The following is a 13724-nucleotide window of genomic DNA, read 5'->3' as shown; positions in this document are numbered from 1 at the left end:
TGTGTGTTGGGTCACATTAAAATAAACACACCGAGAATCTAGAGACAATAGATAACACCTTGCATTTCCATTTGCTCATTTTGTTTACACCCTATTTGACCGAAGAATGTTCCCGAGACTTGTATGGTATAGACATAGTATAGGTACATGCTATACAAAGTCTGTCGCTTTTTGGATTCGTATGTTGTGGACCAATGTAAAGCGAATTTGTGGCTTTATGCAAACTCTTAATATAAATCCACTATGTTTAAATTATCGGTGACCCCCACAGCTATCTATGCAAGTTTGTTAATACAAAACGTTATCTATGCAGGTGAAAGTTATGTTGGCTCAAGTGGGTACCATCAAGGGCAACACTCTAGACGAAGTACAACTCCAAGATGTTATCATGGACATAGTGACGGGTGCCATCAGGTCCACAGACCTGTCTGTAGATTTGTACCAGTGGACAGATTGCCCAGCTTTCACGAAACACATTCAGTCCTCGGTGACGTCCCCTTTGGACTCGTATAGCGACCGACCGGTAAGCTCTTGTGCAGTACATCGAACAACGTTGGGAATTATTAACTATCCTCTAAAAAAATAAATATTACAATTATATTTTTGTATTTTTTGTTTTCCTCAAGGCGGTTGGCACGTCTACGGTTAGTAAACAAGGAGAGAAGAGATTAATGGTAAAGGTGATCAAAGCCGTCGGACTGGGTTTGAAACAAGGTTGGCCAATATTTCTTATGTACAAGAATGTAGCATAAATAACTTTTCCGTCGTTTTTGTTCAGGTTGTTTCGAACCTTACTGCGTCATAGAGGTGGACGACCCGTTCCAGAAGAAGCAGACATCCGTCAAGAAAAACACCTCATCGCCGCAATGGAACGAGAATTTCATATTGTAAGACACCACCGGCGGAAAAATAAAAATAGAAATTTCATATAGACTATGTCTTTGTTATCGCAATCGAATCAAAAAGAAATATGGAGGAGGAGTGATAAGAGATAAATGATAAGTGATAAGAGATACGTGATAAGAGATAACATAACCACGATTAAATGTTTTTCCGTAGAGCGGAGAAAAGAACAAGGTTATTTTTCTCATTATTTGGGTCACCAGCCTGAGATTATTTAAGTTCGTTTACATTTTTCCGGACCGCATTATCTGGTTTTACTTATTCTGTGGTAGTGCACTACTATCTTACTTTAGTATTACTCCGGATTAATGGTGGTTGAGGAACAAGGGAAACAAGAGGAATCGGATAACGAGAAATAAGACTGGTGTTACGAATGGTGATTCAGTGATTGATCCTTGATGAAGACTACATACTCTACCAGGGATGGGCGAAAATAATCAAAATATGATCAATTAATGCAAGTGTCAATTGTTCTAAATTAAATCCGACCTGTGTTCGTAGATATTTTCGTTGTAACTGTAACTTGTAAGCACCACGGATCTGTACCACGGTGTATAAATTATTAGGGGCGCACTACGATAAGTTTCTGGAAGTTGTTGTTGTTTATTTTTACTATCTGTTTTCTCGTTGTGCTTTTAGCACTCTGAACAGACGGACCGAAGAGATACTGTTCGAGGTGTACGACTGCGACCCAAGCGATAACGTTCACTTCATGGGATTGGCCATAGTCGGCGTGGAAGAACTGCTGGTCAACCCGTGCCAGAGGCAAGTGCTGTCGCTGCAGACCCGACCGTACCAGAACGACCCGGTATCCGGCACGCTTACTTTGGAAGTGAGTTTGTGTGGCCTGGGGGACGGGGTTAATCCTTATTTAAATTTCATTTAACCTAAGTATGTCAAATTTCGACCGAGTTGAACGACGATAACCCTATTGTATGCTTATAAGAAGGTAGGGGGTGAGTGAGGAGGATTTATATTTTTACGGTGACTTAACACGGCTCAAAATAGAAAGCAGAGTTATTCCGGTAAACTGCACAAAGCAATAGTACTGCAGCAGGATTTTCAGTTCTATTTTGTATTATAAATATATACATGAATATGTACGTAAGTATATATCTATATGGTGTATAAGTATACTTACTGTATATCTCTTTTTGTGTTAACTCAATAGTCTATCAGGGACAGCTGACGATAGATGGCAATTTCGTCATTTCGGTGAGACTCTGCCAACTTAGGTTTTATTCCATAGCCAAATATTATTAAACCTTTGAAATTGAATAGTTTTCCATCTTCTCTCATTCATTTGCCACCAAATGGTTAGTTTGCCGTACAGATAAAATTGTGGTTAAGTGCGCATTTAAGTAATAAACATTGACAAAAAAAAGAATTTAAATGTGGCGCTCTGGACGTGACAATGGTTGTAATAATAATGTTATGTTATTACCAAAACATGTATTAGTATTATGTTGTACTACCTAATGGGTACTCATTTCGATTTTCAAAAATATCATGTTCACTACTTACCTAACGTGTACACGGTTTCAGTTTATCTTTTTGGAAGACGAACAGACTCTGTCCAAGGACACGACGACTTCAGACTTTTCTAGAGAACGACCTTCCGTCTATAACGACCACTACATGGAAGGTGAGCGCAGAGCGGTTAACACATTACACAGTTTTTTTTTTATAAAAAAATTATAAATCTTTTTTTTTAAATTATTTGTGCGATATTCAATTTTATACAATAAGTTCAAGAATAGCCGTTTTAATTTAAAACAATTACATTACGGCCATTTTTACTTTACGTTTCCGAACAATAAATGTCTTTGGATCATTTTTAAAATGGTCAGTATTGGACTTTTCACAGAGACTATCCCAATAGTAATGAATATTGTGACATTGAAATAATCTAAAATACTTAAGCGACTCGTGTAAATGACTAATCGTTTACCACTCAATTTCTCATACTTATAACTTCATCAAACAAAGTGATAAAAGCCACGTACATTAGTTTTGATAGGAATAAGTTAAATACGAAGAAGAAATTTAATTATTTAGAGTGGCGAATTTTGACTGATGACAAGTTAAATCTACAAATTTAAGATATGCAGCAACTCTAAAACTAATGTAATTTTTTTTTTAAATCAGCGCACAAAAGATGCAACACAATATTATCTCTTGATTTTATTAATCCAAAGGCAAAGAATATATTGTCTCAAACTTCCACATCCTATAGAAATATGCTGTCGTGGCTGTTTCAATCTTACCTAGCCCACGTATCGAATTCGACTTGATGTCCACTCAACATATTTGATCATTACACTTTGCATTGCTTAATTAAATTACATCATAGCTAATCGGTGAACCTTTTTTGGACGTTGTCGTTTCAGAACCGTTTAGCATGCCCATAAACCAAACCCGTCCGTTGTCCCATCAAGACGACGGCAACAAAAGCAGGCACACGTCTTACAACATCAACACGATATTCAACCACAAAGACTACACAGTAAGTCCATTACGCTCTTTGCCCTTTGCTTCCATAATGACTCTAATCGAGTTGTGTTTGCTCAGCCAACCGAAAACAACAACAGGAACCCCCCACAAGAGCCAAATCTGACCAGTAGTTACTACAACAGCCCTCAGCAGCACAGGGAATCGAGCACGGGCATAAGCGTGGACAGGCGGGATACCGGCTACGAAGGCGTCCAAGAAGGTAATTTTTGACATGATCACTTGGTAGTCAACACGGCGATAAGTATAACATCAATATGTGCCAGACACTACCTGACACTAGGGATAGGACTGATATGCAGATTATCCAGATGTATTGTGATAATTTGATATCACTGGCGAATAATTGTTGATAAACACTTTTGCAACTAGAGTATGGAGTAGGAAACCTATGATCTCTCATCACCTGATCCACTTCCCCTGTCCCCTCCTCTCATAGCTAACATACTTGAAGCGATATGAAAGTTTGTTTAATATTACAATTAATAGAATAATAAGTTTTCGACATGAATGCGTCTTACGCTTGTCTTCCGGCCTCCAAGTATTGTAAGACATATTGTTCATGACCAAAAATGTCTTCCTCCGAGAGAAAAACAGGATAGAAACAATTACTTTGAAATTAAACTTTTGAAAATGATCAAGTACGCTAGTCAGAACTTTTTCAACGAGATATCAAGTTTTGTACTTAAAAAGCATAACTCTAATTCTTTAGGGAAATCGGAGACCGTCTTGTTGTGTAGCCTGTTCCTAGCGCGTTAACACTATTCTTAAACTGTTGTCATGCATCTTTCTGTCGCCTATTCTAAACAACGCAGTTCAATCAATAACGTTAGTTGTTTTGACGATGTAGCATTGCCAATGTATTAATATCATTATGACCTGACGTAGGCGTTATTATACTATGAGTATAACTTAGTGTCGAGTGGTATACTGTGTACAGGGTGGTGGTATTTGTGATGAAACGCTGAAAAACATATTATTATCTTGTTACCTTAATGCATAATAATAAATAGTACCCCAATTACTGCCGTAATGTTATTAATCACGCAAAGTGCAAAAGGTAAGAACGTATGGCTGTTATTAGGCAAATGCATTTGTAAAAGTATTATTATAGTACAATACAAATGTTATTATAATGACTCTTAATGGTCGAGTATTGTATTTCAACGTTTAAAAATACATTATCAAATTGATAGTCGTCTCGAGTGTTGAACAGAAAATATAAGGCCAAGAACGAGGAGAAGGGTGTACTTATGTATTATTTTTTTTAGACCGCCTTCGTTTTCCCATTAAACAACTGCAATTTTTTTTTTTTTTTAATGTTTTTTTTTCGAAACCTACGGAAAATGATTTTCTTTTTAAATTATATTAACTACCGGTTTTACTTACCATAATTTCAATATTTTATGAGAATTTAATTCCAATGGTTTAGTCAAGTTACCGAGTACAAACATCATTCGTTAAAAATTATTTAAAATCTGCCTTAGAGTAAATAAAAAAAAATTAGGGGAAAATTACACTTTGACCACCGTAGTCAGTTTTTATGTTGTTATGTGTGGTTTACACATACTACCCACAGATTCGCATTGAAGTATTTTTTTAAAAGTGATTTTGATCTGTGACCTCTCCATCCCCAATATGCCCCAACCCCACTGTACTAGCTTTTTTTTTTTATAATACAAATGGATTTATTTGTACTGTTTTACAAACCATACAAAAGAATTTGCAATAAGTTAATTAATAGTGGGAAATATAAACTATCAGTGAGTGGCATGATAGGAAATCTCACAATAGAAACACCCAGAATAACGCCATGAAATGAACTTTTAATAAACTAATATCTTAGGTCTCGGAACCATTTTCATTGAAGACGTCTGGACAGGTTTCCAAGAAGGTTAACTGATGTAATGAGTCTTGGAGCTTAGTTTTGAGAACAAGCGGTTACAATACATTTCAGTGGTTTCATTTACTGCTTGGATATTAAGGTCACGTTTTAATAATTAATTTGCACCCAATCAAAATGTAGTGGTAATCATACACAGGCAAATGTTTTGAAAGGCTTGAATAGTCGTTATATCTGAGGAATATACAGACCCCCCGATGGCTATACTATAGATCCACATAAGTAAAAAAAAAAAGTGTTTAAAAAAAATGAATATTTGAATAGTAGTTATTTTTATAAAAAAAAAAATACTTGTTTATTCTTCCTTTTCTACTGATGATTTTTATACAAATTACATCTATTTAAAATTAATATTTATACTTTGGGAAACTATTTTCGTTTTCACTCTATTGTAGATGGCTTATTTTTTTAGCGTGATAAACATTTTTTTTTCATCGGTATAAAATATGTCATGAAAATGTAAAAACATTTCTCAGAAATAAATTTCATGGAAAAACATAATTTTTGCATCAGAAATTGTAATCTAAAAGTATGCTCAATAAAATTTAGTTTATGTAAAATAAAATTGACTTAATGTAGAACTTAAACTAGTCCATTAAATACGTACGTAGTTTTATACAAATTATTTATTTTAAATTAATGTTTATACCTTGAAATAGTTGAAAACTAAAAAACAAACAATTTTTGTTTTGGAAAACTGATGCTTGCAGCCTTTAAAAATCATTTTAAAAATCTGAAAAAATAAGGAAATGAAACAACACGTCTTATGGCTTAAGGTCTGTTCAGATGAGATGGAAAGGGCGATGTTAATAAGCGAGTTAATAGATAATTTCTCAATAATTTTTAATAGACAGCAAATCAGTTAATCATAAGACGTCACGTTAATGATCCAATTTCCATTAAAGGTAAAGGCTGACTTTTTAAATAAATTATATTTAATGATAATAACTGTGCTGTGTTTTTTTACGTGTGGGCGGTAGGAGGTGTCATTTCTTATAATTTAAAAACGATTTTAAACGTTTTCAATTTAAATGCACCGTCTGCGATAGGTCTTTAATAAATTGGATTTCAAATTAATTGTTTTTATACGATTTCGTGTTCAAAACGGTTGATCGGACGGTCCGCGCTTGGGTCGTATACCTATACATAATTGTTTTAAGACGGGATTTGTTCGGTGACACAAACGACTGCGGTCACTGAGCACACATATATATATATATATATATATATAGTTTATAATGTATATTATACTATATGTATTTATAGTAGGTTTACCGAAAAGCATTTATTATAAACTCTCTCCGAAACCAATTTAAACGGCGGCCTGTGCACTGCTGGATGGAGGCCAAAAAAACGTAACAAGCTGCCGTTTGAAAAGCTGCCAATCGCAACACTTTTGCCGGAGACGGAAAACCAAAAAGAAAAATATAAGCAACGCGTGTATGTGTGTACTTAATATACATAGGTATTAAGGAATGTAAAAATAAAAGTGGGAAATATTTTCGTCCGAACACACTACGTTTCCGGTGACACCTCATATCTCAATTTTTGTCATTTTCATCGGTTGGCAAAGAAATCAATTTCAATTACCATTCGACAACACCGAGACCGTGTTATCAATTAGTGGGTTATTTATTGATTTCATATATATATATATATATATATGATTTTCCATTATATGTAATATAATAAACTGGATTGCTAACTAGTGATAAGAATGGAAGTGGACGTCCGCCATTTTTATGGGATTTTTGTGTGTATAAATAAAATAATGTATTTATATATCTGTGATTTTGCGTTATCAACTTAACCTATAATTGTTATAAGCATATTTTCATGTGATAAGATTCTAATTCCCACAGAGATGGCGGAAAATAGTAACTTCAATTATCTCTTTTGGGAGCATGAACACTTAGTAATCTAGTTTGTTATGTATAAATATATTTAATTGAAGTTAACATTTTCATAATTTACTTCATCATAAACGTGAGCCCAACAGCCGATTCCCCTCACAAGTAAAACAGTGTGACCAACTTGATTTGGCTTGAAAATATATCCGGTACGAAGGGTTACATCTGTATTGACGCAATCGTACATCATGTACATCTATAACATAAGGAAATGTCATATCATTTGAAATGAACAAGCGAGATGAAAGGAAATTTAATAACACCATTATAAGAAAAATTAAGTGATTCGGGGGCGTTTGTCCCTTTTGTCCTTTCGGCCCTGTCTCGACACGGTCACGATTAAAGAAATAATTTAAATGTATGGCTTTTAAATCAGAAACACTGGGAATACAGTCGACAGACGGGAAAACCGTGGGTAGTGATATTTGGGGTAGGCCGACACCATTTGAAAAATGAGAAGATGAATGATTAATTCCATTGAAGTTTCACCTGTCAATGAATTATCGATGGAATACAAAGCAGTCGCTGTGGGGTTTAATGCGTGGACAAAAGTTAAATTATCGCGTTTTGTATATTTATTTAAATAAATAGTAAGTATATTATTGTTAAGTTTTTAAATCAGTTTATCACTCTTGCTTACATTATTGAATTATTAAAAAAAACGTTCGTTTAAAATAAAAAGTTTAAAAACTAATAATAAATTAATAACGTTTACATAATATTATTTGAATAAAAATTTAAGTAAGAATTTCAAATACATTTTTAAGTGAACAAATTTACATTGCAAGTATAAAATGATTTCAACCGAGTTTTATAAGTTTTAACTCAAATAATGTTTTATTTAGATAACAGTTTAGTTGAACATTGTAGGGACGAAGCATATTCGAGACGGGGTGGTCACGGGTCTGTATGATTTTCAGGCCTTAAGCTTAATGACTTCGCCTGAGAAAGTGGAATAAATGAAATAGATTCCACCCCTTCTAAGAAGATTTGTCTGACTCAAAATTGTCGATTTTAACCTGTGTAATTACCACCATAAAAAATGCATTGTTAATAAGCTGTTAATGTACTAGGCCACGATAGCTGGTCGATCAAATAATTGCAATAGTAATAATCAGAATAATAATATCATTTGCTCAAATAAATCACCTGCAATATTAACATTTTTTGTTTTGTTTGAACGCTTTTATGTGATTAAAATGTAATCAACGATGATAGTTTTTAATTGTTCATTTTTGTTAAATTTTGCTAAACATCGAAACAGGGTCAGTTCAGCGTGGCGGGTACTAAAATTATTTTTGGTCGCAAACAACACTAAAAAAAAAAAAAATCCTTTATCGCGTTATTACTATGGTTTTTTTATTTTTTTTTTTGTTAGTGAGTAGTGTAGAGCTACAAATAAAATATGATCTAGGTCCGGCCAAAGCGAGAGTAAACGAAAATCTATGGTCGAATCCCAAACTGCCTTACACCGTACTTCATCTTTATTGAGATAAATTAACTTGATATAAAATATCATCAAGCTATATTTTGGGTTAAAAAAACATTCATAATTATAATTTACAAATTTATGTTTCAATATATAAACACATACGAAAACCTTAAGTGTTTTTTTTTTTTTTAATTAAAACCGAAATATGTAATATAATATTTTAAACAAACAGTGAAACAATTATTGAACAACTTAAAGCCGGAAAATTTGAACATGTTTTGACACTCCCATTAGAGGTGTTTTGATAATTTCGGTTACTAGTTTTAAATAAAATGTATTTTTGGAGTTTTTAGTATTAAAAAACTGAGGGTATGTGGTAAAACAGTCGGTACACGTGTGAATCAAATTTAGCTGACTCTCTCCCCCGCCTAAAAATTATTAATTATTGTTTCAAAGACATTGCAGTCGTCATTACAGTAGTTATTTTTACACTAAAATTTAACCACTCATATTTATAAACTTTTACAATTATGTATAACTACAGTCTACATTATTATTTTATATTTAGCGACAAAAAGTAGTTAAAAAAAAAATTATACAAACAAATTTTGTGTACCTAACATTTTTTGCCATATATTTTTACTAATTTTATAACTTAAATTAGTTTTTTTTCGGTTAACTTAACTCTAGATCAATTGAACTTAAATCAGCTAGATAAATATCATGATATCTGTTTGTCTGCCTTGAGTATAGATTTCTTTGGTACCACAGTTTAAGTAATACTTAATAAAATAAATTTAATTTGAATTTTCAAGTCAAGACTATGTTGTTTAGTTATCCGATTTATTTACATAAATTTTTTTATTTCTTTATCATTCAATCGCCACCGAACGAAATTTTAATTACTTACCTCATTAAACTTAGGCCAAAGTCAATAGACTTTATACGTCAAACCTAGCGGTCTATGTATAAATTATCCGTCTCCAATGGCTGCAAATTACGGTTTGAAGGAAACCGACGGAAAGGGACAGGTTGACTTGAGTGGTTTTTTTTTCTTAATGCTAAGACAAAAAAAAAACCAATTAAGTTGTCGCGATGAATTTAAATCAAACGCGCGGTTCGGTTAAATAGAAAAGTACTTGCAGAGATAATTAGAAAAAAAATATATAACCGTCTATTGGACCATGGATATAATACCTTAAGCGGGGTTAAGGGTTTAAATAGCATCAAAGTAAAATCGGCTTAATCAGCCTATCATGGTCTAATCAGCAGATGTACACCACTTTTTTCCCCTCGTTAACCAATCGAGTTGAAAGGTAAAATTAATACACGGACTGCCCTTTTCCCTTACTCTGGCCACTGAGGTAGATTTCTAACAAAGTTTATTATATTCCGTTTAATAATCAATTATGATGGACCGGCTACACTTAAGGAACAAGTAATCGTTGCTCGTTCTGCCGCGAACAATCGAATAATAAAACAATTACTTAATGTGTGTACCAGTAAATGGTCTATAAAGATCAATAACTAAAGTATTATAGTATTGCATTTAAAGCTCCTACGGCGGTTGCTGGCATTTAGTTTTCACAGATATTTTTCCATTTAGCTTGCCAAATCTCATACTGTTCTTCTTTTGTAATGTCGTTTGGCCCATTTAAATCGTTTTCTTAAAATTCAACTTTATTTCATTTGATTTAAATCAACATACGGTATGGAACACAGAAGCTACATCGGATATCAATATATCAAAATGTTTAGATAAATTATAAGTATGACTTAATAATTGACTAAACGCACAAATAGATATAAAAATATTAAAGTTACAAATATAATGTAGAAGATAGTTAGTTATTTTTGAGGAAGAACTTTCCCCAGAACATTCATTTTGCATTTCTTCTATGCAGCATCAATGGGTTCCCAAATTGCCAAGCACGGCGCATCACCCTCGAGTTTCACGCGGGAATAGTATTTTTTTTAAATTTAAATCACATCAAATCTTATTTAAGGTTTTAATATTTATGTTATTTATTTAAAAAAAAATATTTAATTGTTGTATTTTATTTTTGCGTTGGAGACGTTTAAGAGTAAATGACTCTTATTGTTAATTAAGTATAGCTCGGTGGGGTTGGGTTAAAGCGGGATAAGTCTAAACTTGCTATTTTTTTGGAAAATGTAAATAAAACTTGTGCCACTGTAGGTAATTGAAGGTCTATGTGGAGGGAGTTGTTAGTGATATACCGCGGTGCACCGCTTAAGAGTCTCAAACTGATCGATTGGAAGGCTCGAAGGGAACGAATGTTGAAAGATTTGGCAAGACTCCAAATTTAAATACCGTAAAACCATACGGGTCTAGTCATAGATTTATAAACTACAACTCTAAGGTTAAGGCTTAATTTAGATTTTAGGATAGGTTTAAGCAAATGCAGTTGGGAATTTGCTGGTAAGACGCTTGTCGAGGATGATACCTAGGCATTTTGTTGAATTTTCAATTGGGATAGGTGTATTGCTTATTTGGAGTTAGGTGCATTCTTTGAGGCTAAGACTCAAATTGACCTGAACTGGATTTTCTTGTTTGTAAGTACAACGTACACTGAAATACACGATAAAATGCGACCACCCTGTATATACACTAAATGATAAAAGCTGTTAATTTAATCGTTATTTGCACGGTTATATGAATAATCAATTTTTATTTAAATAACGCCCAACTCAGCTGATCTTACACTTGTTCAATATTTCACTAAAGAACGTCTAAAAAAAAAAAATTAATAATAACTTTTTTATTCACCTATTTCCCAGGTTTATTATTATGCCAACAACAACAAGGCAACGATGGCGTACCGTTTCGGCGATGAGTTTTTCTTTTTTTTTTTATAATTTCCGCTGTTGATTTATGACATGTTCTTAAAATTCAAAACGAATCGCCGTCTCCCAAAACGTATAATTATGACCAAGACGAAATTATTTTTAACGACACCGAAGCGGAATATTAAATTTTTTAATTAAAAATCAAACTCGACGCGGACAGAGCCATTCCGTGGGGTGTGCATAATTTAAAATTTTTTTTTTTCGTTGTTTACTTATTCGAAAGCGACAATTCAATTCATTAAGAAACACAATCGAAGATATTCAGAGCTGACAAAAAAAGTTTCTAAACAGGAAACATGCAGTGAAACCAAATCGTTGGGAAAACGAGTTTTCCAATTTATTTGTTTTCACCTTGAAGTTGTTACTTTTATTTATTTATTTTTTTTTGCATTCATTATTGCCACATCTTAAATATTTTTGTAAGTTTTGTTTTGCACAAGTCTCACGTGTCATCTATATGGCAAGGCCGTTTTTACTAAGATCGCTAGATAAATGCAAAGTATATGAATTGGGAAATCAGTTTACTAAGAAAATATGCAGTATCTCCGTTGTATACTGCATTATTCTCCAAGACTTGGCACTGTGTATTTTTCTAGTATAAAAAATATAGGGGACAAGATTTCCGAAGGAACCTCATGTGCGTTGCTCAAAATATCAATCGGAAAAAAAGCTAATTAAGATTATAAAAAATGTAAAAAAAAAATGTATTTTTGCATTAATCTTATGGGCCACTACTTTATAATATAGAGTTCAAGCAAAACCCATATGAGGCTCCCTTGGAAATCTTGTCTTTTATGTTTTTTATTGTATGTGCTTTATCTCTAAAATAATTATTTAAAATGGTACTTTTTTCTGTTTCGCCTAAACATGTTATTATGAAAAACAATTTTCAAATAGCTGTCAAGTATTAATTTTTAGATGTAGTTTTAAGGCTTAATATCTAAATAAAAATTACACTAAAGGTAAATCCGTCACGTGACCTAATAACCATAGTCGCAATTAAAAGGTGGCTTGGGTGTGCTTATCTTGAATAGTTATTAGGTTTCTTATATTCATTTACATGGGATTTGGGAATTAATAGTATTTTCGGTGCTTAAGCCTCCTCACTTTTTGTAGTCAAACTTTATTTTTATTAAAACTTTTGTCACTGTCATCACTTTCGTTTGACCTTAATCTAAATTTTATCGTCACGAGTTTGATCTAACCGACATCCAACCTAACCTGGAGCTGCGACATCAAGAGAAGAGTGGAGAGGGGAAGAGAATATAGGAGATTATTGATAAGAGAATTTAGTGCTAAGCGAGGGGAAGAGCAAAATGAACATTACCGTTAGTACATATGAGAAGTGACAGGGTTTGTCGGTTATTATAATAAGTTCCTTCTTATAGATACCTTAATAAGAGATAGTATTATTCGTTATCCAATCGTTTTGGTTCGTGGGAATTCGTGGTTTTTTTTTTACAACTGCTGAAGACTTCTGATTTTTACCATATTATGAGTTTTTTTTTCGCCCGCAGACCGCGGCCGGAGCAGGAAGAAAAAGAGGGACTTCTTCGGCGCCATGAGGACCCGTTTCAATAGATCCAAATTCAGATCCAAGTCGATCGATGCCGGCGACCAGGACGCCTTCAGATACGGCATGTCGCCGGGCCAGGCGCGGTCGATATCCGCCGACGGCACAAGACACTCGCCGTCAGCAGGTAAGCCGTTTTTTAATAGGCGCCGTTGCATTTTTTATTAGCTAATGGCGTGCACGAAATTCGCCTGTCCTGGAGCAACTGTGAACTGTGATAGGGAAACGCAAAGTCAGTGTAGATGGGCGAAGTATATCGAATAAAATATACCGTCGCCAGTGGTCGTAAATACCGAACAGGGCGCTGGCTTGTCGTTAAAAATCATTGTATTACATAATATAGGTAGGTATTTGCGTTTGTCTAGGAGTATATAATATTGTTCATCAGTATTTACTCTAATGATGTCTAATAGAACAAGTTAGGTGGATACAGTCGATTACGTTGCTTATAGCCGGCCAAAGCAAGAATGATCTGCGCAAAATACAATATTATCTCACATTTGTTTGCTATATTAATTGTATCATCGTTAGAGGTAAACGATAAGTTAACCGCTATGTTAATTATTATTGCTGTTAGCAGTAAATTACATTAGCAAGCCCCGTCGTCCTTTACCCCCGTTAACG

General features: G+C 33.7%; 1 protein-coding gene across 1 annotated transcript in view; it reads left to right on the top strand.

Annotated features, from left to right (window-relative positions):
• The window catches only part of LOC126839795 (uncharacterized), a 40466-nt gene that overhangs the window by 14812 nt on the left and 11930 nt on the right, over positions 1 to 13724 (top strand). Inside the window, exons 4-11 of the mRNA XM_050575205.1 lie at positions 314 to 523; positions 627 to 714; positions 779 to 887; positions 1543 to 1735; positions 2449 to 2548; positions 3294 to 3409; positions 3475 to 3616; positions 13045 to 13227. Of these exons, the coding sequence (XP_050431162.1) occupies positions 314 to 523; positions 627 to 714; positions 779 to 887; positions 1543 to 1735; positions 2449 to 2548; positions 3294 to 3409; positions 3475 to 3616; positions 13045 to 13227 (1141 nt within the window). The remainder of the gene's footprint in view (positions 1 to 313; positions 524 to 626; positions 715 to 778; positions 888 to 1542; positions 1736 to 2448; positions 2549 to 3293; positions 3410 to 3474; positions 3617 to 13044; positions 13228 to 13724) is intronic.

The sequence above is a fragment of the Adelges cooleyi genome, unplaced genomic scaffold (genome assembly GCF_023614345.1).
Source record: "Adelges cooleyi isolate 19-005CV unplaced genomic scaffold, UGA_ACOO_1.1 ACOO_flye_CR_arks_rails_tigmint_CR_PRNA_307, whole genome shotgun sequence".
NCBI classification, from domain to species: domain Eukaryota; kingdom Metazoa; phylum Arthropoda; class Insecta; order Hemiptera; family Adelgidae; genus Adelges; species Adelges cooleyi.
This window is presented reverse-complemented; position numbering and strand designations above follow the sequence as displayed.